This window comes from Erpetoichthys calabaricus, chromosome 2 (assembly GCF_900747795.2).
Source record: "Erpetoichthys calabaricus chromosome 2, fErpCal1.3, whole genome shotgun sequence".
NCBI classification, from domain to species: Eukaryota; Metazoa; Chordata; class Cladistia; order Polypteriformes; family Polypteridae; genus Erpetoichthys; species Erpetoichthys calabaricus.
This window is the reverse complement of record NC_041395.2, coordinates 99,511,933-99,537,706: the sequence shown is the minus strand read 5'-3', so window position 1 is coordinate 99,537,706 and position 25,774 is coordinate 99,511,933. Positions and strand designations below refer to the sequence as shown.

Sequence of the window (25,774 nt, the reverse complement as noted above, 5' to 3'; positions counted from 1 at the left end):
GCAGTACTTCGCCGGTGCGAAGCGCGGGGATTTGAGCGACTGACGCATACAGACAGATTCATGAGTGCAGGTACTTCAGAAAGAAAGCACCATGTAAACCTAAACTTTAAATTAAGTTCATAGACCTACAAAAGGTTGCCATTGATTTGAGGCAAGATTGCTTTTCTCATGTACAACTATACCCGTTGCATTCTTAACAGTAAGCTTGCACAGCTTGGTCATATTACAACCTGAGTGCTGAACTGACAACGTCGTATACAAACAGAACTATAACAATCGTAATAAACAAACAAAAAAAAAGCGAAGAACCCTTGGAGTTAATAAAAAGGCTCTTTCCTTGGCAAAGCAAGGAAAAAGGAAGACCTCATATGGCGTTCGTTTATAAAACAACGGAAAAGCTGTGTTAAGGCTGCTTCACAAAAAAACAGATCCTTAACAAATTGCTATTGGGATATTTTCCCTCAATTTAAAAAGCTTTTCTTCTTAATAAAAATTTAAAAGCAGTACTTCGCGGGGATTTATATATATATATATATATATATATATATATATATATATATATATTTATGTATATAGAGATATAGATATAGATATATATATATATAGATATAGATATATATATATATAGATATATATGTAAGCTTATAAGTACTGCCTTACTTCTCTTTAAGAAAGGAAGATGTAATGATACTTGATTTAAACGATTCCATGTCTTGGTGGGTTTGCGTAGCATATTGTCAATATCTTTACACCTGTTTTTAAGACTTATTGACTGAAACGGGCTTTCACAAAAAAAGTTAGGGCTTTGCTACAGGATATACCCTCCACACGTTAAGCAAGTAAAAATAAAAGTGTATATTTCTGTTTTATTTAAACCTTTTAAGTTCGTATGCATAGCCCCATTTGGCTGTTTTAGTTTTTTTGTTCTTTCTTCAGTAATATTAAATCTCCTTAAAGAAAAAGAACATATGCATTTTACTTTTTTTGTATCTCTTTAGTAATATTTTAGTGTAAAAGGATAACCAGTATTTAAACCTTTTATGTTACTTTATAAAGTTATTTTACACAATTTTGAAAAATTAATAAGAAAGCTACATATTTTGGCAGCTGCTGCTTACATTTTCAATGAAATGAAAAAAGCTCTCCAAGAGAAAACGTCAATGAAGAAGAAACAGTTTGCACTATCTAAAAAGGAGAAACCCTCATTTATAAAGGTTTGCTGTAGATGACTTAACTGAAAATAAATTAATACTTCCTATGTGTATAATACATATTTATCTATATTACTGATGCCTTTATTCCAGCAACTTGCAACATCTGAGGTACAATTTGTTACATTACTTTTGTTTTTTGCAGCACAGGCAGGTGAAGTGACTTCCTCAGGGTCACACAGTGGTGTCAGTACCAGGATTTGAACTGACAAGCTCCGGGTTTGCTGAAATATTACTGAACAAAGAAAAAAAACGAAAACGGGCAAATGCGGCTATGCATACAGATGTCCATCCGTCCATTATCCAACCCGCTATATCCTAAATACAGGAGCCAATAAGTAGATATGTATATATACAGTATATATATATATATATATATATATATATATATATATATATATATATATATATATATATATATATATATATATATATATATGTGAATGTATGTATGTATGTATATATGTATGTCTATATTTATATGTATATATATATGTAGATATGTAAATTTGTATATGTATATATATATGTATATGTGGATGTGTATATGTATATACAGTAATCCCTCCTCCATCGCGGGGGTTGCGTTCCAGAGCCACCCGCGAAATAAGAAAATCCGCGAAGTAGAAACCATATGTTTATATGGTTATTTTTATATTGTCATGCTTGGGTCACAGATTTGCGCAGAAACACAGGAGGTTGTAGAGAGACAGGAACGTTATTCAAACACTGCAAACAAACATTTGTCTCTTTTTCAAAAGTTTAAACTGTGCTCCATGACAAGACAGAGATGACAGTTCCGTCTCACAATTAAAAGAATGCAAACATATCTTCCTCTTCAAAGGAGTGCGCGTCAGGAGCAAAGCCTGTCAGAAAGAGATAGGAAAGCAAACAAATCAATAGGGCTGTTTGGCTTTTAAGTATGCGAGGCACCGCGGCACAAAGCTGTTGAAGGCAGCAGCTCACACCCCCTCTGTCAGGAGCAGAGAAAGAGAGAGAGAGGGAGAGAGAGTTTGTTTTTCAATCAAAAATCAATATGTGCCCTTCAAGCTTTTCAGTATGCGAAGCACCGTGCAGCATATCGCTTCAGGAAGCAGCTGCACAGAAGGTAGCAACGTGAAGATAATCTTTCAGCATTTTTAGACGAGCGTCCCTATCGTCTAGGTGTGCGAACAGCCCCCCCTGCTCAATCCCCCTACGTCAGGATCAGAGAAAGTCAGCGCAAGAGATAGAGAGAGAAAAGTAAGTTGGGTAGCTTCTCAGCCATCTGCCAATAGCGTCCCTTGTATAAGATCAACTGGGCAAACCAACTGAGGAAGCATGTACCAGAAATTAAAAGACCCATTGTCCGCAGAAATCCGCGAACCAGCAAAAAATCTGCGATATATATTTAAATATGCTTACATATAAAATCCGCGATGGAGTGAAGCCGCGAAAGGCGAAGCGCGATATAGCGAGGGATTACTGTATATGTATATGTAGATATGTATATATGTTTATGTATATATATATATGTTTACATAACCTCTTTAACACACTACTTCTCCGCTGCGAAGCGCGGGTATTTTGCTAGTATATATATATATATATATATATATATATATATATATATATATATATATACTAATAAAAGGCAAAGCCCTCACTCACTCACTCATCACTAATTCTCCAAATTCCCGTGTAGGTGGAAGGCTGAAATTTGGCAGGATCATTCCTTACAGCTTACTTACAAAAGTTAGGCAGGTTTCATTTCGAAATTCAAAGCGTAACGGTCATAACTGGAACCTCTTTTTTGTCCATATACAGTAATGGACTGCAGCTCGCTGGCCGTGGGAGGCAGGGTTGTGGGGGTCATCACGCCTCCCACGTAATCATGTGAACTGACTGTGAAGGAGAAAGGACGGCCTTATATGGCATTCATTTATAAAACAGCGGACAGGCTGTGTAAAGGCAGCTTCACAAAAAAACAGATTCTTAACAAATTGTTATTGGTATATTTTCCCTCAATTTAAAAAGGTTTTCTTTTTTTCTTAATTAAAATTTAAAAGCAATACTTCACCGCTGCGAAGCCCCTCTAGCGCTGACATCCGAGGTTCGATTCCCGTAAGGGAGTGCAGTGAGTGTGTATGCCTGATGAGCCAAGAATTAGGGCGAAACATGTGTCGCGTACTCTTTGCATTATTTGACAGTAAACTATTTTCAACCATTCTATGATCTGCTTCTCACAACTGAAGGCACCGTGGCTGATGTTAGCTGACTTGCTGGCCAACCATAAGCATTACCTGGTAGGTAACCACCCATACAATCAGATTGTGATTCAGACTACGAATGCCGTGAATGTAATTACCCCGATCTACATGCTGTCAAATAAACGAACCACACGCCGTGGCGCAATGTTAGGGGCTTCGCCTCTAGCGGTGACATCCGAGGTTCGATTACCATAAGCGAGTGCAGTGAGTGTGTACGCCTGATGAGCCAAGAATTAGGACGAAACACGTGTCGCGTACTCTTTGCATTATTTGACAGTAAACTATTTTCAACCATTCTATGATCTGCTTCTCACAACTGAAGGCACCGTGGCTGATGTTAGCTGACTTGCTGGCCAACCATAAGCGTTACCTGGTAGGTAACCACCCATACAATCAGATTGTGATTCAGACTATGAATGCCGTGAATGTAATTACCCCGATCTACATACTAGAGAAAACCTCAATGAAGAAGAAACAGTGTGTAAGCATACATATTAACACATGTGAAATTAAACGTGTGCATTTACGGGGTGATTTCTCAGGCTTACAAGCTCGCCTTTTATTAAAAAGGTAAATGCAAACTGTTTTCATTCTGAAGGGCACAAACCACGTTGGATTTCAGTCGTTAAACGCGCAGAAATGTTGGTACACCAGATAATAAGCGCAACATATTATCAGTTGTATTGTATGCTTACAATACATATAGAAATGTGTTAATCGTTAATTGATAGTATGGGATGGTGTTTTTCGACTCACGCCTTGATTTAAATGATTCCATGTCTTGGTGGGTTTGCGTAGCTTATTGTCAATATCTTTACACCTGTTTTTAAGACTTATTGACTGAAACGGGTTTTCACGAAAAAACTTAGGGCTTTGCTACAGGATACACCCTCCACAAGTTAAGGGAGTAAAAATAAAAGGTATATATTTCTGTTTTATTTAAACCTTTTAAGTTCGTATGCATAGCCCCATTTGGCTGTTTTAGTTTTTTTTTTCTTTCTTCAGTAATATTTAATCTCCTTAAAGAAAAACAACATATGCATTTTACTTTTTTTGTATCTCTTTAGTAATATTTTAGTGTAAAAGGATAACCAGTATTTAAACCTTTTATGTTACTTTATAAATTTATTTTACACAATGTTGAAAAATTAATAAGAAATCTACATATTTTGGCAGCTGCTGCTTTAATTTTCAATGAAATGAAAAAAGCTCTCCAAGAGAAAACCTCAATGAAGAAGAAACAGTATGCACTATCTAAAAAGGAGAAACCCTCATTTATAAAGGTTTGCTGCAGATGACTTAACTGAAAATAAATGAATAGTTCCTATGTGTATAATACAATTTATCTATTTGACTTATGCCTTTATTCCAGCAACTTGCAACATCTGAGGTACAATTTGTTACAGTACTTTTGTTTTTTGCAGCACAGGCAGGTGAAGTGACTTCCTCAGGGTCACACAGTGGTGTCAGTACCAGGATTTGAACTGACAAGCTCCGGTTTTGCTGAAATATTACTGAAGAATGAAAAAAAATGAAAACGGGCAAATGGGGCTATGCATACAAATGTCCATCCATCCATTATCCAACCCGCTATATCCTAAATACAGGAGCCAATCCCTGCCAACACAGGGCACAAGGCAGGAAACAAACCCCGGGCAAGGTGCCAGCCCACCGCAGGGCGCACACACCCACACACTACAGACAATTTAGAATCGCCAATGCACCTAACCTGCATGTCTTTGGACTGTGGGAGGAAACCGGAGTACCCGGAGGAAACCCAGACAGACACGGGGAGAACATTCAAATTCCACGCAGGGAAGCAAACCCGGGTCTCCTAACTGGCACCTTTCACTGCGCCACCATACCGCCTGCATACAAACTTAAAAGGTTTAAATTAAATAGAAATATATATTTTTATTTTTACTTCCTTAACTTGTGGAGGGTGTATCCTGTAGCAAAGCCCTAACTTTTTTCATGAAAGCCCTTTTCAGTCAATAAGCCTTAAAAACAGGTGTAAGCTAAACTTGCAGTACCGCTATTCAATTACACTTGCCTAACGCCTCTCCTAAGGGGAGATACTGTGGGATCTGGGCATCCGTCAAAGCACCAATCACAGGCCCGATTAGAAAGCAGGAAGTTGTGATTTGTCGTCTCCCTCCCATGTAACAATCACAGCCCGTGTTACAATGCATTATGTATGTATGTGTATATGTAGATATGTATATATATGTATAAGTATATATATGTTTACATATCCTCTTTAACACACTACTTCTCCGCTGCGAAGCGCGGATATTTTGCTAGTTATTCATAAAATTCAGACTGACAATATGAAGACTCGCCTCTTTTTATTACTTATTGTATTATGCATTGAAGTTAAGGCCCAATGTATAATTTTCCTGATTGCTTATTATTCAATCTATACTTAATAAGCGTGTAGAAAGCACTATTCATGTGTATTGTGTTTGCATGTGTTTGTAGTTTATCTTGCGTTCCACTCTCATTACTCACTTTGTAGTTCGCTATATGGGAGCAGGTGCTTTAAATCAGGCATGTCAAACTCACTATCATTGGTGGGCCGCTTCAACTGCCATATGTGCGTCAGCAGGCCGCACTGTAACAAATACTATTATACTATTATACAAAGTTACTGTAGCTGTCTTTCCAATACTGAAAACTTTAAAAAATGTAACACTTAAAGTTTAAAGTTTAAAGAAAAGCAATTTATTTCCATACAGTCTCCATACAACAGTGTAGAATTAGAGTCTTAGCCTCTTAGCTAGGTCCTTATTATATTATATTCATTATATTATATTCATTGCTTATATAGGAGCCTTACAGTGTGAGATTTATTTCTTTTGTCCCGACACTTGGCATCTCTTGTTAGTAACCAGTTCGTCAATATCAGGCTTGAAATCTTGTGCAGCTGCAACTTTTATGAGGGATGAAAGGTGCTCGACGGTAAGTCTTGAGCGATGTGGGGTTTTGGTAGCTTTCATTAACGAAAACAATTGCTCACAAAGGTAAGTGCTTCTGAACATTGACAGTACTCTCGATGCCAACTTACGGATCTGCACATACGAGGGTGGCAGGTAAGCATACAAGCCTGGCACACCAACTTCATTGTATTTTGCCTTCAGAACAGAATCTGACTGTACTTCAATCAATTCCATTTGCACATTCTCAGGCGCATTCTCAACGTTGTAAGAGAACAGCGCAATGCCCTGTTTGTGTGAACTGACATCACGATAACGCTCACTGAATTCATTGCTCAGAAATTCAAGTTGGAAAACAAATCCTCCAAAAATCAAATTTTACTTTACTAAGTTTACTTCAAAGTTTATATTGTAAAATAAGCCGATATGCAAAAAGCCAACTGACCTACAATAATTTTACAAACTCAAAATCACAAAAATATGTTAATAAACAACTCACCAACTTCTCGCGTCCACTTCAGATCTTCAGCTGTAGTCTGCACTAACTGTTTGTTACAATACTAGCACAAAATTACATGAAACTAGAGCAAAAAAACGTGAAAATATGCGGGCTATTACTACTCGTGATGGTCAGTTCTGCCCAGTGGCCAGTCTCAGCAGCCCAGTCAGTAGTGTAGCCTTAGCAGGGGCGGCTCTAGGCTCGTGGCGGCCGTGGACAGAGAAAGAATCGGTGGCCCCTTCGCCTGGCAATGTCAATACGGTATCTTATGCACGGCGGATCGCCACATCCGTTGCGGACACTGCATAGCTGCCTCGTGCTCATGACACGCTTCTATATACGCGTGTCCATAACTTGAAAACCAAGTGGCGGCCCATGATATTCTCATTACGGAAAAACATTATAATACTACATATAGCTTACTGCTCCGACTCTAGCGACATTTGTAAATACAGCGTACTAATTAACAAGAAACACAATGTTTTTCAGCCACATTCCCATCAGCTGTGTCGTTATTTTCTCTTTCTGTTTTATATTCAATATATATTGGCGTGACGGCCCCTGGGATATGGCGGCACTGTGCAGGTGCACAGTTTGCACATGCCTAAGGCTGCCCCTGCTGCCCGCTGGTGCAGCCTAGCACTTCAGTTGTAATGCTGCGGCTCATTAACTTTGGTCAAGGCTCGTGGCTATACTAGCAGATGATGTTTCCGGTACCGTAATGCCATGGGAAAACGCGCTTTTGTCAGAAGGAAGAAGTAAGACAAGTCAATAAGTAACACCGAAGATGCAGAATGCAACAATCACAAACGATAGTAATCATTTTGTACAAGTTCAGTGCTAACTAGGATCTGTCATGCGGGCCGCACAGATTTCTGTTGCGGGCCGCATGCAGCCCACGGGCCGCGTGTTTGACATGCCTGCTTTAAATGGACTACTGCTTAAAAACCAGCGGACTCGTTTATAAAACTTTGCATGGATTCAAGCATGAAAATAGGTGTATACCAAAAAAAAATCAGATTTCTAAAACCTGGTGCACACACATTTCTATGCAATTTACCATTTCTAAATCACAATCACCTTGTAAATGTGCATACGTGAACACACCTTGAGCGCCGCCCTCAAACGTTCATATATGGAGCATGCTAATCAACCTCATACATATGCAATCACAATGCTACAGAACTTCATTGGCTGGTAAAGTAGCTCCCTCCTGACATGTAGAGACCCCACCATCTGCACTGAAAAGTATCTGGTTACGATCAACAACTGAGAGTCCAAAATCATGTGTGGTATTATAGTGCCTCTCCTCTGCACTCTCTGGGCAAGAAAAGATGTAAGGTACCATCTTCTGAGCAGGTAGCTGCTATTACCTGGCACACGTAATAATGTGATGGCTGTCATAATGAATAGCACAAGTGATATAAAACACTGAGGGGTCAGCCAGTTACCTTACCAACAAGCCAGCCATCACCATCATGTCTGTCAAAGCTACTTTGCCTCAAATAAATGAATCAAAGGATGACCCAGGCCAATGAGACACAACGTTTGCCTGTTGTATCTCTGATGACTTCTATGTTAATGGAATGTAACTGCTTATAGTTAATAAAGGCAGTTTCATTCTTGCTAGGTGCAATAAACTGATCCCATTACATTAAAAGAACAGTACACTGCTGCAAATTGCTTTTTAATGTTGTCAAAAAAATTGTTTTTTTTTGTATGTTCACCCACACCATATGAAAACTGTACTGCCTCTTTGCTCAGTTAAAGGCATCCAGCACAGCACGGAGTGAAGCTTAGCTGACGTACTGTTGACCTGTTGGCCAGTTCCCGGACAAGTGACAACAGGTAACCAATATAAACTGACAAAAAAAAAACAAAAAAAGGTCTTCAATGCAAATATGTAACCTTAGCCCCCATTAAAAGGAACTAAAATACAGTCTACACATCAAGTTCAGCACTTTGAGATGTAATATGTTTGTCACATTCTAATAATGGCTCAGTGATATGAATCATTATGCGTGTGAGTCATCATTTAGCTGGTTTGGCTGCATTTCCCTGCTTGATCAAGGGTGTCGTAATTTCCCAGTTTTTGTAAAATGTTGTGTACACGTGGGTCAGAGTTGTCACAAATATAAGCACAGTCCCCCAATATGAGGCCCCAGGACTGGTTAAGGTCACAGATATTTAGTATGAAGGATACGGACAAGATTGACAATACAGATTCACCAAATAGTACTGGTCTACATCAAAATCCAAAAATTGGTGTACCTGATAGATTTATAGAATTCATTTCTGACGTTGGAATTCATATTTAGAAGGTAAGAAAGATTCCTTTTTAATTGTCCAGAAGATTGTTATTTCAATGATTTTTACAGGTCAGGTTGATCCATCCACTGTCTAAACAAGGTAACAGTTAAGCAAATGGTAAAAAAAACACCCAGCCTTCCTTTATTGAGACAACAAAAGTGATTGGTTTTAACACATTTTTAGAGAGATAGAGAGATTATAAAGGAAGTGGAGGGGAATCCAATTGCGAACTAAACCCTACCGTTCACTTCTGAGGTTTAGCAGTACCTTAATTATCTGGCAATGAAGGTCTTTTTATTTTTAAAGTCATGCTTTTGTGAAAATGAAATATGTTGCAAGCTCACCCAAACAAACCAGACAATTTTTGTTGCATTTGTGTGGAGTTAACCTTGTTAGTGCAGTGAACATTGTTTGCATTACTTGTAATAAAAGCCAACCATCTTCATATCTACCAAGTGACTATTTTTGTAGGTTATAATTTGCAAGCTTTAGAAGCAGCTAAGGCCCCTTCTTCAGGCAAGATGTAATAAAAGGTGTCATTTTGCTTGACTTCTCATTGCATCCATAACGGCTAACACCGTACAACCTTCTACTACTATTGGTAATAATTCTAATTAAAACAATTATTGTGTAATTTATCATTTTTTGAACTCTAAATTATTAATTTAAACTATGTTACCTTTGTGCAGCACGGTGGTGCAGTGGTAGCACTGCTGCCTCGCAGTAAGGAGACAAAGGTTCGTGTGCTCCATGCATGGAGTTTGTATGTTCTTCCCGTGTCTGCGTGGGTTTCCTCCCACTGTGCAAAAACAGGTGAATTGTTGATCCTAAATCGGCCCAAGTGTGTGGATATGTGTGTGTGTGTGTGTGTGTGTGTGTTTGTGATCACCCTGCAATTGACTAACGCCTTGTCCGCGGTTTGTTCCTACATTGCACCCTATACTAGCTGGGATAGGCCCCAGCAACCCCTGCACAAAGGAGGTGGCAAAATTAAATTTTTTCCTCTAAAACAGTGTGTTTGTCTTTTTTTAACCTTCATCTCCCAAAAACTGGATGTCACAGGGCAATGATGTGGCAAGATTTGGATTCAACACCATAAAATCTATAAAGAAAAATGAAAATATTTGACAGCAGCAAAAAAAAAACCTTTTTTTTTTTTTGGCAGATCATTGTAAACTATCTGTGGTGGGCTGGCGCCCTGCCCGGGGTTTGTTCCTGTCTTGCACCCTGTGCTGGCTGGGATTGGCTCCAGAAGACCCCCATTACCCTTAGGTTAGGATATAGCAGGTTGGACGATGACTGACATGACTGATTGTAATCTATGCACTTACCTTATCCTTTTATTTAATCGGAACAGGGTTTCTGGAACACTGGAGGCAGGAACCTATGAAGAAGTGGTTGCCATTCCATTCTGGGGCTAACACATGTAGAGCCTGTCACTTAATGTCTGCCTTTGCCTCAATTCTGAGAGGACATGCACACAAATGCTAGAAGACTGTGAAAGCTCTCCATCTTTCAGTTATGCTATAAGGTGATAAGACACCATAGTTCAAAAATTATTTCAGTGTGTGAGATCCAGCCACCCATTTCTACATGTCCTGTTGAGTTCTTGTTTAGTCTGTTATGTTAGGAGTATATGCATCAAACTGTTAAGTTCTTGTTCTGTTTCAGCTTTACAAAATAATCTTTTGCAAACAGGTAACTTAAACATTACCCCTTTTTCTTGACCCCTTTATTCCACTATCTGTTTGTTTATGCCAGAGGAGAACCAACATAGGTGGAGATACTACGGTACACACACAATTATTCATACTAGACAAGTTTAGAGGAAACAAATATGCATGTCTATAGGATGTGGAGGAAAAGTCAAGGCCTTGGTGAAAACCAAAATGGACACAGTGAGAACATGCCATCTTCACACATACAGTTCTCGGTCAGGACCTCATATATACAGGTGTGTGCCTTTCTAAACGATGTCCAATCAATTTAGTTTGCTGCAGGTAGACTCCAATCAAGATAATTAAAGAACACAGGAGCACCTGACTACAATGTGGAGTGCAACAGCAAAGGGTCCGAATACAAATGAGAGATTTCAGTTTTTGGATTTCTAATACATTTGCAAACCTTTCTGAAAACATGTTTTCATTTTGTCGTTATGGGTTATCGAGTGTAGACTGATGGGCGAAAATGGCAAATCTGTGCATTTAAAATTTAATCTATGACAAGATAAAGTGTGCGGAAAGTGAAGGAGGCTGAATACTTTCTAAATTGACTGCAAATGATTAAGAGAGTTTGGGTCAGATGTGGAAATAGACAATAAATGACAATATATATAATGAAACTTCGGCAGAAACTGAAAATACATGCATACACAGAATGGAAAAATATGTTTTTTAAAAAAGGCACACCACACACATAGTTTCATTTTACATTTTTTGTTTTTTCTTTTTCTTTTTCTTCTTTTTTTATAGAAAAATGTAAGACAGAGCCTTTTAATAACACTTTTTGACAGCAACAAATGTGACACAATCCACACCTCCCCATTAAACACAGCTAAAAAGGCAAGGAAACTTCACGTCACATCACTTTGAGCAAAGATGGAGTCTAGAGTTGAGCAGAAAACTTTTTTTTTTTTTTAATCCTCAATCATTATCATATTGCAGGTTATGGGAGAAAGGAGTCGAGACTCCAACCACTAACACAATACATTCCAAAATAAAAAGGAAAACACCCTTTCAAAAATTCACTTAGAACATAAAGAACAATAACATGGTTGTTGTGAATGAATTCTTATAGGGCGCTGACCACACTTGGAGCTCTGTGGACATCGGCCGAGGCAGCTGACTCATTCAAGGCTTCCATTACATTTTACACAATCCCAAAAGAACAAGTACAACAAGCTACATTTGTGTTACGCATGTTCTCGAAGAGTGGATGACACAAATTTCTTTCTTTTTTTTTGTTTTTTTCTGAATGGGTTTATTGCTTTGTACACCGACTGCTGCAATATTAGAAAGATGGAAACAGACAGAGAGAAGCTCAAGTGAATTTTATTAACGATGAACCTTCTACAATCCTATGCTAGATGTTACCTTTGGTTTTTTTGTGCAAACTGGCGTTTCAAACCCCTTGGCTCAATTGAATGTTGACCCATGTATTTCCACTAGAGTCTGAGCTCTGTGTTGTTATCTGCTTAAAAAACAAACGGTCATCAGACACGTTTTTAAGAGTAGCTGCTAAACACGATCATTATAAAAATTGCAGACTGTGCTTTAAACCCAGAAATAATCCCATAGATTATTTCAGTATTTACCTGCGTGCAGTTCACATTTTAAAATGCATTGGCTCCCATCTAGAAAAATAAATAAGTAAATAAATAAATAAACAAACTAAAAAAATACTTAATTACTAAATAAATTACTAAATTCTCTTCATTTCATCGAAACACTCAACTTTCAGAACTGGTGTTGCAACACAGTCCCTACAAATGCAGCTGCATAATTTGAAATATGGTCTTTCTAAAGGTCTTCTGTTGTAAGACGAGCTAATTCCTATCCCACCAAAACTATATATAAAAAAAAGCCACTGACATTGAATTCAATTGAATTAAAATCCCCAAATAAAGCAAACTTGTTGAAAAAGATTTTTGTCTCCAGACATGGGGAGCAATTGCACCTAATATTGCAATAGAAATGTTGGTTTTGCTGCAACACTTTAGTTTAAGGGCTGCTTTACAGTATGTTACCTAAGCATAACTAAGTTTATACATATATATATACATATATATATATATATATATATATATATATATATATATATATATATATATATATATATATATATATATATATATATACTGTATATATTATTTATTTATCTCTCTCTCTATATATATATATATGTATATAAAGCATTGGTCATGCAATCAGAAAGTGCCTATAAGTGAAAAAAATTCACACGTTTTATTAGCATTCTATTAATGTTGGCTACTAAAAGCCTATTAACATACTGTTCATAATTTATTTACATTTTTCTGAATATAAATACTTTATAAATATACCTTGCAACCCTTGAACTAAAGGGTTAATGGTTTCTCTTCTCCATATGGCACTAAAATGTGTTGCTACGACACTGGCAAATATTGTGAGAGCGAGTATCGTTTTTGCCATATATAGTTTTGGTCATTACAACATACACTGTTCTTAAATTTTGTATCATGGGTAGGCCAGAATGGAGGTGATAATGCACTACTTTATACAGATTGCACTATTTGAAATAAATATTCATTTATACATTACAACCCGCCATATTTGATATGTTTTACAACTTTTTACACCACTTTTTGCTTGTTTTAAAACTTAATATATTTTTGTGCAAACAACCACAATGGAATTTCAACACAAACACTACAAAATATATCTAGAATGTAACTTTATGTTATGAATAGTCCTCCGTTTGCTTATAGTGGTACATATCTTGTCCTTCCTCCTGCACGTACTCCTCCCTTTTCTCCCACCCGTTAGGCCAGCTGCTATCCAGCTGCGTTGTGGCACCGTAGGTCTTGGCCGGCCCAAAGGCACTGTAGCCCTGAGTAATGTCTCCAGTCTCTTGGTCCAACTCATCCTCATGAATGAATCCACACTTCTCATCGCTTGTCAGCTCAGGGTCCGCCCAGGCTTGTTTTTCTCCGGAGGCAAATATACCATAGAATATCACTCCCCCGTAGTGGACCAGTGCGGCGATTAGGAAGACATACTGCCATTCTTCACGAGTCTGCAGATGAGAAAGCAGGATAAACTGAGGGCATTCACTTTATATGATTTTATTTCAAATTATTTTAGCAGTAGATGAGAGCGCTCCCATGGTAATGAGACAGAATTAAATGTTATGTTACAGTGGGAGAGTTGTACAGGTCCATTAGGGATTATTTCAATTATTTTCAAATGTTGTTTATTTCACCCCATTTCTTTTCTATCAGTACTCAAGAAAATTTTATTTTTTTAATTATAGTTATTTTTGTACAGATATTAACTAATATATTTTGTGGAATGGCTCACAATAAACGAGTTATTCCAGGTGTAAAGTAATAAATGTATTTGCTTGTGGTGTCAGATTTACCGCCCACTTAGAACTTTACCAAAAATCTAAAGACAGAACGCCTAGTTCATATAATGACATACAGAAAGTGTTATGAGCTGGCTTATTATAAATGACCACATAACAGGTAAAAGTAAAATACTACCCAATAAATTAATGGTCTACTCTAATTTTTACAAGGTCTGAACACACTATTATAATGGGTGTGGATCACTGGAGGAAATCACTAAAAAATGAAGTGGATACTGCTAACAATACAACAAGGTATGCCCTGGCTAAAGGAATTTGCCCCAAAGTGAAGAGAAAATAGAATAAGTGGAGTTTCCGATCTATGGTGTGGAGGTAAAATTTGGAAAGAAGATAACTAACTGATTAGAAAGGTTTATCTTTGGGCACACAGCATGGTTGAGAAATTAAGGTATATATACAGTATATATATATTGGCGGATGGTTGGGGCTCTTGCCCAGCCGGGATGCCTGGAGGATGGACTGAGAGAGAGACAATACCCTCCCCCGGGACATGAGAGGGTAGCCCCTCTAGTTTGCATCGGAATGGAGCCTGGGAAGATTCCGGAGCCCTTGACTGCAGCACTTCTGCCACACCAGGAAAGATTGTCAGGGTGCACCTGGAGTGCATCCAGGTGCAACATAATAGGGGCCACCTCACTCCATTCGGGAAGCCAGAATAGGGAGGTGGAGGACACAGCTTGCGAAGGGAGGAGAAGAGGCGGCAGAAGAGAGAAGAGAAAGAGAGAGAAAAGAAAGAGAAAGAAGGGACTGAGCCTATTTGTGGTGATTTGTGTGCTGAAGGGCAAGAACTATAACTATAAGTGTGTGTTTTGCACTTGTGTGTTTTGGTGTCTGGGCTTATTTTACCAGTATATATATATATATATATATATATATATATATATATATATATATATATATATATATATATATACTGTATAATGTGTGTGTGTGTGTGTGTATATATATATATATATATTTCTATATTATATACACACACACAAAGGTGGGTAAATCAAAAAGTAAAGACAATTTGAAAATTATACGGTAACCTATTACAGTTACTATGTAATCTTGAAATTTCCTTTACTCTTTGATTTACTCTGTTATACACACTGTATATATCCGGTATTACAAAAGTCCTTAGCCTTTCATAACTTTTTTCCAAAAGAAGCTCATTTATCAGTATCTTCAACACACCATTCAATGCACTTTCTCATGCACTTGATCTATTTGCCAAAGCTAGCAGCAAAATCATCTCGAATTAACATCTGAAGTTGCTCAATTATGGCATAATCTGTCTCAAAAGCATTACCACACAAAGGTTCTTTAATTTCTGAAAAAAAAAACAAATTACAAGGTGATAAATCTGGTGAATGAGGAGGGGGTTCAACCAGCTGGACACAAGGCTTCTCCTAAACTGCAGTAGTCAGCTTTGCATTGTTATGGTGAAAAAATGAGTAGTTCAGAAGCAGGTGGGGCCAACCTTCACTCCTCTCACTTTTCCCATTTGTACCACTTGCCATGATTTCCTTTGGGTAAAATTTTTTTTTTATAAACTTAGGAAAGAATAAACTTGATCTCCAATCAAAGTGAACAAAGTGGCAACTTAATACAAACTGGAGGCTAAGGAGCTAGGGCTTTTGCAATGCCCCCTTTATATATATATATATATACAGTATATATATATATATATATATATATATATATATATATATATATATATATATATATATATATATATATATATATATATATATATATACTGTATATATATATACAGTATATATATATATATATATATACTGTATATATATATGTATATATATATATATATATATGTAGCTAATATATACAGTATATATTTTTTACGTGGTCTGGGGGTAGTCTGACAACACCAAAGTTAAGCTTATTTACCCTTAAATAGCCAAACTTGCTACAGTGTAGCGAGAAATACATTGATGTACTGATCAATATATTATAGACTGTGATGTGCTTTCCATAGTACAAGACAGGAATCCATCTATCCATTTTCCAACCCGCTGAATCCGAACACAGGGTCACGGGGGTCTGCTGGAGCCAATCCCAGCCAACACAGGGCACAAGGCAGGAACCAATCCCGGGCAGGGTGCCAACCCACCGCAGAAGACAGGAATAATAACAAGAATTTTCCCTGTCTGTAGTCTGATGAGGAACCAAATTATACTCTGCACTTATACAAATCTCTTGGTTTACCAGTCAATCTACATCCCTGTCTCAAACTATGGTCATATAGTTGTGAATGTCCCCTTGGGATTAATAAAGTATCTATCTATCTATCTATCTATCTATCTATCTATCTATCTATCTATCTATCTATCTATCTATCTATCTATCTATCTATCTATCTATCTATCTATCTATCTATCTATCTATCTATCTATCTATCTATCTGAATTGAATTTGTCTTCACAGGGTGGCTGGGCTGACACTAAGTGATAGGATGAGAAGCTCACTGTTTTTGAGAGAGCCTTAGATTAGGGTCACTGTTCCTCTGGATCAAAAGGAGCCAGTTGACGTGGTTTGAGCATATGGTAAGTATTCCCCCAAGGTGGCTCCCCCTAGAGCTGCTCTGGGCATGTGCCACTGGGCAGAGACAGACCCTTCCGCAGACCCAGGATATGCTGGAGTGATTATATTTCTTGGCTGTCTTTGGAATGCTTGGGAATTCACCTGGAAGAGCTGGAATTTTTGCTGGGGACAGGAAAGTCTGAGCTGACCCGCTTGGCCTGCTACCACTGCGACCCTCACCCAGAAAAGCAGTTTCGGAAAATGAGATGAGACTTATACAGAGGCGATCCTAGAAGTTTCTAATTGGTTTTTGGTCTACTAGTCTTATGAGGAATGTTTCAGTGAATTCATGGTAGAATTTCTTATCTGTATGTTTATTGCCTTCACTTGAGTATTCTCCTCTTCAAAGCATACAAAATATTTAAAATATCTTTAGATATAAATGAAAATTTTGCACAGACACATCAGGCATAATTACCTTGTGCTTTGTCATCGCTCCCACAATCAATGGACATACCATCCCAGACAAAGTCCCAACACCATTGGAAATGCCCATTAGGATGCTGGCATACCGAGGTGCGATGTCCAGGTGGTTGACATTAAAACCTTAGGATAGAGAAAAACATGAACAGTGACTACAACTTCTCTTTTTTTAATATAATGTGCCCTACTTAGGCTTACTGAGATCTAAACTGATTTTTAAGAGTTTGGGATTAAAATATATATTATATATACATTAAGTACTTAATGGAGTGGTAAAATGGTGTCCTGCACTGTAATCAAGTTTCCACATTACAAATTCTTTTTGTTTCCAGACTATGCTGCATTTCAAGATAGATAGATAGATAGATAGATAGATAGATAGATAGATAGATAGATAGATAGATAGATAGATAGATAGATAGATAGATAGATAGATACTTTATTAATCCCAAGGGGAAATTCACATACTCCAGCAGCAGCATACTGATACAAAAAACAATATTAAATTAAAGAGTAATAAAAATGCAGGTAAAAACAGACAATAATTTTGTATAATGTTAATGTTTAGTAATACAGACTGAATGTCTTCATTAAATTCCTTAAAAGGAGACACATACGACAATAAAAGAGTATTAATTTGACAAAGAGATTAAGATAAAATGTAAAATTATAAAAACAAGGTATTTATACCTGATATGGCAAATCCGCTGAAACCTACAGCAAGAACAAGGAATGAAATGGCTACTCCTTTACTATGAGAGTAGCCAACCACCAGCAGCAGAGTTGCTTCCATGCCAAATCCTACAAACAACAAATTCATATGAAAAAAATGATGTGGAAGCACAAGCAAAACAAGAAATGTATATGAGGTTATTTCATAACTTCCGAATTTAAATATTAACTATTTACACTCACTAACATACTGTATATTTATTTAAAAGATCTTTTAAATTCTACAACAGGGCTCATCTTATACTGCACATGTGTCTGGATTCAGAACTGAATGGAAATTCTCTGTGATTATTATCATCATTATATTATTAATATTAATTATTGTATTACTAAATGTTTTTGGAGAATCTTATGTTACATTCCAGGATATTTTCAATCTCAGATCCTGTCAGTGTGGAGTAGTTCAACAAGTGCTGGCTATTCAAGCAATGGAAGCTTTTCTCTTTCCCCCCATTTAGGATGGGTACTAGAAAAGGTGGTAGAGAGGTGGGCAGTCACACCTTTCAAATAATTTCAACAATAAGAGGATTTGTTTAAAGCATTTTAAAGCAACTGTGTCTTCAGACAGGAAATATTCAGAAATAATGTATTTAATCTGAATTTAAGCACATCTAAGACAAAAAAATAACATTACGATTTTCTGTTAGCAAAAAAAGGTAATGCTAGAATAATTCAGGGTTTAACTAAATGTATGGAAATTAGAAAACACATTACAGCAGACTGAATCCAAAAAAAATATTTTAAAGCTTCAATTATAGCTAACACAAAACATAAACATGAAAGCAGCACACACATCAAAAGTTCAAACTAATAACATAAGCCACAACAATATATAATAACATTCTCCACAAATTTCCCTGTTAACGTCTGGGCATAAACAAAGTTATTATCCCAAAACTGAAGTCAACATGAAGCAAAAATAAAATGAAATAAGATTAAAAAGAAATTGAAATTTCTTTCTGTGAACAGTCTGAAGAAACTCCTTGCATCATGGACTGTGGTTAAATGAAGAGCACTTAAACTTTTCCCTAAGGTACCTTTGTGTTCAACTGTATGTTTGAATATAATGTTTTCTATAGATAATCCAAAACTATTGCAGAAATCCAACAACAATTCACTCTTTAGGTTGAGATCAGAAGGCCAGTTATCTCAGACAACCCATCCATCTTTCAAACTTGGTTATGCAGAGCAAGGTTGCAGGGCAGCTGGAGCCAATCCCAGCAATCACAGGGCACAAGGCAGTTACAAGACAAGGACAAGGCACCAGTCAATTGCAAGGTAAACACAAGAGTCTATTTAAGCATAGAGTAAGTGCAAATTCACCTAACCTGCCTGTTTTTGGACTATGGAAAGAAACAGGAGCATCCGGCGGAAACCCATGTGGACATGGACAGATCACACAAAATTCACGCAGGGAACCCTTGGAACGTAAACCCTGGTCTCCTTTCTGTGAGGTAGCAGTGCTACTACTGTGCCACAGTGCCATCCCCCCACACAATCCATTAGAGGTATCTCCATCACTACCCATGTGAGAGCTGGAATCTTCCATCAGGACTAAAGAGTTTATAAGCAGTGTGTTTTTGAACACTAAACCTAGAGTCTCTAAAAAGGCCAAAGTAGTCCAGTCTCGTGTGCCTTAACATATAAGGCTATTTCTTCCAAATATTATAGTAACACATTAAATCTTTCTTAGTGTTTGCACAAGAATCTCTCACATTTCAATGTATTTCAGTCATCTTCACATTAAATAATATACCTGTTGATCTCAGGGACACGCTGATTACAAATATTCTGGTCGGTGTAATGTATTTGAACAGTCAACCCATCATCAACAATCTGTTCCATCTTTCACACTAAAACTCTTAACGCTCCAAATTTCAATAGTGCATTGTAAATTAATAACCAGCTCTTTGTAAGTATGTAGAGAGAGCATTGCCAGCTTATGCTGATATCTGGCCATTACGTCCTTTATCCCATTACTAGAAAATTTCAAATTTAAAAATTGTTAATTTAATTAAAAGAAGAATTGTAATGGAGATAATCAAAATATACTTTGTTCAGATATTACTGTAAAAGCTGATTTCACATTTTCCTTAGAATGGTGTCACCATCATGCTCTCCATATAAGAGTTGTCGCTTTTAACAACACAGGTCTCACATCCTGTACAAAACATACCTCCACAATTCATGATTTTCCTGACAGCAGTTGTTGAAAGAATATTTTTGCTCCGGAGGAAGTCTGCAATCTGTCCCCCAATGGGTACAATTATGGTCATAACTAGATGTGGCACAGCAGACAGCATCCCTACCTGAAAAACAAATATATTTATTAAGTTACATAATATAGTTGAATATCTCACACATCTGTTGATATAAGAAAATTGAATTTTCATTTACAACCTTTTTCCTGCTAGCCAGAAGTGTGAAAACCTCACAACTTGGCTTGCTGCTCATTGATGGTCAAGTGTGTTGTGGAATACTTGGTTTGCACTAAAATACATGTTGAAATAAATTTTTGTTTTGCTGAGACTTCTCAGTAAAAAAATAGAGTTAGCACATGATGTAATCCTATTAGACCCTGACATTACCCTAAAAAAAGAAGTAACTTCAGCGGCCTTCATGAAAAGTGTATTTAGACATGAGTGCATGCATGACATACACTAGCTCCTAGTGAGCATAAAAAACTCTGAAAAAGCAAGAGTCAGAGGAAAACACATAAATTGTACAAAAGAAAAATAGGTAAGAAATGTTCAAAATTTATCAACAGTGAAGGCAATCACTATGGAAACCCTGTGGAAAAGAATATCACAAAGATGATAACAGGCACTCTGAAGATGTGAAGAAAAGCTGAATGTTCTCCAGACATTCTGAAATCAATTCAGTTTACATTGAATATTGCAATGTAAATTGACAGTGTATAATTCTGACACGCTTTCCAAAGGTAACCATGCCTTTGGCAAATAGTTGGTGAAGGGATCAGGAACAGTACCAGATGTGTTCAGTGCAGACAAGTTATTGATGGTCAAGTATCCACACAAAGACATAATCCTGTAATAGGTGTTTGTGCTATTAAGGTATGGATTCTAATTACATAAAATTTCTAGAAGAATATCCACTTTATTGCTTGCAAATATCCAATTATAATAATGTACTTCAATGTTTGGGTATATACTGTATAAGTACCCTTGACAATGTGGTTGTGTTCTGAAATACATTCCTGCAAAGTGTAAAACATATATTGAAGGTGTAAAGCAAAAGCAAAGTACATCCATATATACCTTCTGTTGGATAATGTGAACCCATAATGGAAATAAACCTGATTTATTAACATGAGTGCTGAAAAAGTGCCCTGATTTTTTATAAGACTCACAAAGCACACATATTCCCTTCTGATGAGTAAATGTTCCTGATCTACCAGTGGTTACAGAGCTCAAGGTCAGTGAGTGGTAATACAGTATGTGCCTATAACTAAGGAAAGCAAAGGGACATGTCAAAGGCTGCTGTCAACACCTGCATTCAAAGATCAAACATTTTATATTGAAATAATATAAAGAAACGTCCAGCTTCAAGGAGATCAACATTTTGTTCTGGAAAAAAAATTGTGCAGATGGATAGGAGAAGAAAAATCGGTTTGCTTAATGTCAGTAAGTAACAATAAGTAATGCCTATAGTTAAAAGAGCTTTAGAGCAGATGTTAAGATTGGCACTACAAAAGAAGCAAACCTAAAGTAAATGTGGAATGTTAAGTGTTAGGTGATGCTAATTATTGCAACAATTTCAAAATATACAGATGGTTAACAGTAAATAGTTCAAGTTTTCTCCCCAGCAACCCTATTCTTGTACATTAAGCATGTAAGCATGCATATTAACAATGTTAATAAAGAAACAAGCAATATGAGTAAAAGGGTATGAACTGGCAAAGAAAATATAATCATTAGCTTTCACAAGATTACATCATTTGTTTGAATGCATCTGTTTAACAACGCATTTACACAATCATACAGCAGCTTTTAGATATTTGCATGATATTCTTCTTCTCCCCTGCTACTTACTGTCAAAATAAACCATTCTCTATAGCAATTTCAGTTGTGCACACCAAGTGCTGATCTATAGTGCAATTGCTTCAATGGATTTTTAGTGGTAGGTTGAGCGACTAACTTAGTGTCGGAGATGAGAACTGAAGTGGAAAACTTGTGTTTCAGAGGTCAATGCCTTATTGGTTTTTTCACATTGCTTGACCATACCTATGAAATCCACAAGCAGTTTTACCAGTAGAAATAGAGAGAAAGGTATCTTTTTAAAACTTTATTCAATAAATTTTAAACAGGACTCAAATATTAAGCTCTGGGCTCCAAATCTCAACCAAAGCTTTATGCTCATTATCTTCATTTCTCTCAACATTAAGATAAATTAGTAATGAGTGCTGTGCTTAATAAAACTATGCAGAGCATTATTTGTCCAAAGCAGAAGACAGCTTTGTAAAACACAACTGGAAGGATCATTAACTGTTTTTTTAATAAACTGTAATTAAAGGTCTTTTGTATACTCTTTATTATTGGTTGGTAATCACTAGGTGGAATCTAAAAAATAAATGTCAGATATTTGTCTTCATTATATCAAAGTGCAGGTATATTCTTCTACAGTTTTTGTTCAGTTTTTACTTTAGATAAATATGCTTTTTCCCATAAGATAACCAAAGTTATGAATCATCATAAAGACATTCATTTGAAACATTAGCAGAACCTCTGATATAGCAGAGTATGAAAGAGAGAGGATGGCCAGAACAGCATAACAGCTCTTCACACTGACGCTGTATTAGTGGTGTCTAGATCAGTCTGGAGATCTCTCTTCATTCCATCTACAGTAAATTTTTCAATTCATTTTTGTTGCTGAAAGTTCTATTTATTTAACATAAGACTGATTTAATCACATACAAAAAAAAAAAAACTTTAGAAGGACAGTACAAAGGTAAAACAGACCCCAGATTCTTACACAGACAGCATCAAAGAATCTATCTATCTATCTATCTATCTATCTATCTATCTATCTATCTATCTATCTATCTATCTATCTATCTGTCTGTCTGTCTGTCTGTCTGTCTGTCTGTCTGTCTGTCTGTCTGTCTGTCTGTCTGTCTGTCTGTCTATCTATCTATCTATCTATCTATCTATCTATCTATCAACAAACTCAACAACATTTTGCTGATAAAAAGTGAAGAGGGATTCACTAAAAGATTTTTTTTCACAAGAACACACCATTCTGCCCAGCATAATTTATCAATCCCTGTTTGCCTAGCTTTTGCCAAATACCATCATGCTGAGACTTGAAGGTCCCCAAAGTAGTAATATCTACTACACTACTTGATAAATTAATTCATGTAACTAGGCTCCCTGTGAGAATGATCACTGATACATATGACACTATCTTTATCGTTACTGAAGTGAATTTCATTTTGTTACACGCATGGACAAAATAGGCTCCAATAACCATTGCCATATGCAGGATCAATCTGTTCTAAAGAACACGCAGTTCACCTTCTATAACAAAAATGTTAGTCTGTTACCAGTGAAGTAAAACACCAACATCACTATTCAGACCATCAGCATTTCCATAGTGACCCCCTACACCAGGTAAGTGTTCCGACTATTGTGAAAATTTTCACTTTTTTCATTACATCTGTGTGCAGAGGGTTTCTGTTATCTATAGGAAATATGATGAGCCGTAAGTCTGCAATAATGATGAACTATACAGATGAATTGTCTTCCGCAAAGGTCAGTTCCCTGAAATCATAACAACACACAACGCTGAAATATCAGCTACCTTTCAGTCATGTTATCCATGCTTGATTTGTCATCAACAACACACAAGGAGAGGGAAACCAAAATGGAAAAACCCTGGCCACTCAAGAAATTGAAGAAATTTATTAAACAAAAAACTCAATGTATGCAAAGCAAAGATGCACTGACTGAAAAAGGCAGTCAGCTGAAACATTTATGAGTAATGACCAGGAGAAAAGGACGTGTTTACAAAACTAAGCAAGGGTGGATACCACAAGTTGGAAAGAGAGTCATCAATGCAAAACAATTTAAACTTCAGAGCTTATTCTAACAACAGAAGTCACAAAAAATAAAAGTTGCAGAAATCACTAGGTGTATCAAGTCTCAGATAATCCAGTAGTTAACACAGTGACCTTTACTCAGACGCTCCAATGGTGTCACCCATTGTGCATTCCCATGGCAACATAGGAATACGCTCCATGCAAATGACCATTGAAATGATCTCACATTGGTGGTTCCTGTAGCCAACAGAAAATAAATTCGAAAATTCTCAGCTCTTGGTGGAAGCCTCTGATCACAAACTAAATTTCAGAAATTGATTCCTTGGATCTAAAAATACCACAGAGGAATGTTAAAAAGAATTTTATCAACAGTATGAAGTGCACAAAAAATGAACTAAAGATGACATTCATAACAAAAGAATCAAAAAAGGACCAAGATTTCAAAATTAAAACTAAGGTTAAAAAAGGGAAAAGTACAGAAATCAATTAGAAGAAAATTAATATTTATTTTGATAAAGAACAAAATTCAGAAAGCACAAAAATAAGAAAAAAAATAAAGATACATATCAATTCATCCATTATCCAACCCGCTATATCCTAACTAAAGGGTCACGGGGGTCTGCTGGAGCCAATCCCAGCCAACACAAGGTGCAAGGCAGGAAACAAACCCCAGGCAGGGCACCAGCCCACCGCAGTAAAGAAACATATCCAAAACTAAAATCAAAATATTAGACTGTCTATATGCCCGAATCCAAAAACTAAGTAATAAACCTAAGTCATAAAAAAGGAAAAAAAATGGTTAAAAAATTTGTAAAAACCAACATAATCAAAAGCAAACAAAGAAAACAAAAAGCAAAGACACAGTGTACAGTGAGCTATCTAATGCCCTTCTGTTGAATGAATGGCAAACACACATGTCTGTAGCCCTCATGTGCTGCAGCTCTACCTAATGGCGGTTACCAAATAAAGTTTCTCACCACTGAGCTTAGTTACATGATTGACATACATGGGACAATACATTCATTAGGAACAGAAGGAGTCCATCCCAAGATTATTGTGAATATTGTATCCTGCCGATTAAAAGAACTAAACAGAGGGAGAACAAGCTCAGAGTCGACGGGCAGAGGTCAAATCCAGTAAAGTTAACAACATTAGCAAAACTAAGTCATTTTTGGGTCAAAGTTAAAACCCTGACCAGAACATGCTAAACAAACACAAGCACAAACAGTAAATCATAAATCTAGGATGAACTGAAGCTATGGGGCCATCCTTGTATATCCTGAAAATTATGATGATGTCACACATCACAAGGTCGAAGTCACATAACCAAAAACGGGCATTCAAGCCACAACAAATATGGCCACCAAAATGAAAGAGGATCTCACCAAAATGGTGGCAGCATGAAGACTCCATCCGAAAAATAAAAATAAGCAAACACAAAAAACATAATCAAAACCTCAAAATAACACATGGGATTGATATAAAACTGAGAAATGATATGATTCATTAAAACAATAAAATAATTCAAAACTCTAAATGAAACCAGTTAATCAAAATTAAACTGGAATAGAGCACTACCAAGAAAATGGAAAAAGTGAAATACACAGACAACAAAGGGCAAAATCCACAGTGGAATATAA

The 25,774-nt window shown here is 36.7% G+C and overlaps 1 protein-coding gene across 1 annotated transcript in view; it reads right to left on the bottom strand.

Moving 5' to 3' along the window:
* Positions 1-13,323: 13,323 nt before the first annotated feature.
* LOC114646176 (vesicular glutamate transporter 2) overlaps positions 13,324-25,774 on the bottom strand; it is a 73,804-nt gene continuing 61,353 nt past the window's right edge. The window contains exons 9-12 of the mRNA XM_028794209.2: positions 20,253-20,385; positions 18,035-18,145; positions 17,340-17,467; positions 13,324-13,978 (exon numbers count right to left, since the gene is read on the bottom strand). Of these exons, the coding sequence (XP_028650042.1) occupies positions 13,643-13,978; positions 17,340-17,467; positions 18,035-18,145; positions 20,253-20,385 (708 nt within the window). The 3' untranslated portion in view covers positions 13,324-13,642. The remainder of the gene's footprint in view (positions 13,979-17,339; positions 17,468-18,034; positions 18,146-20,252; positions 20,386-25,774) is intronic.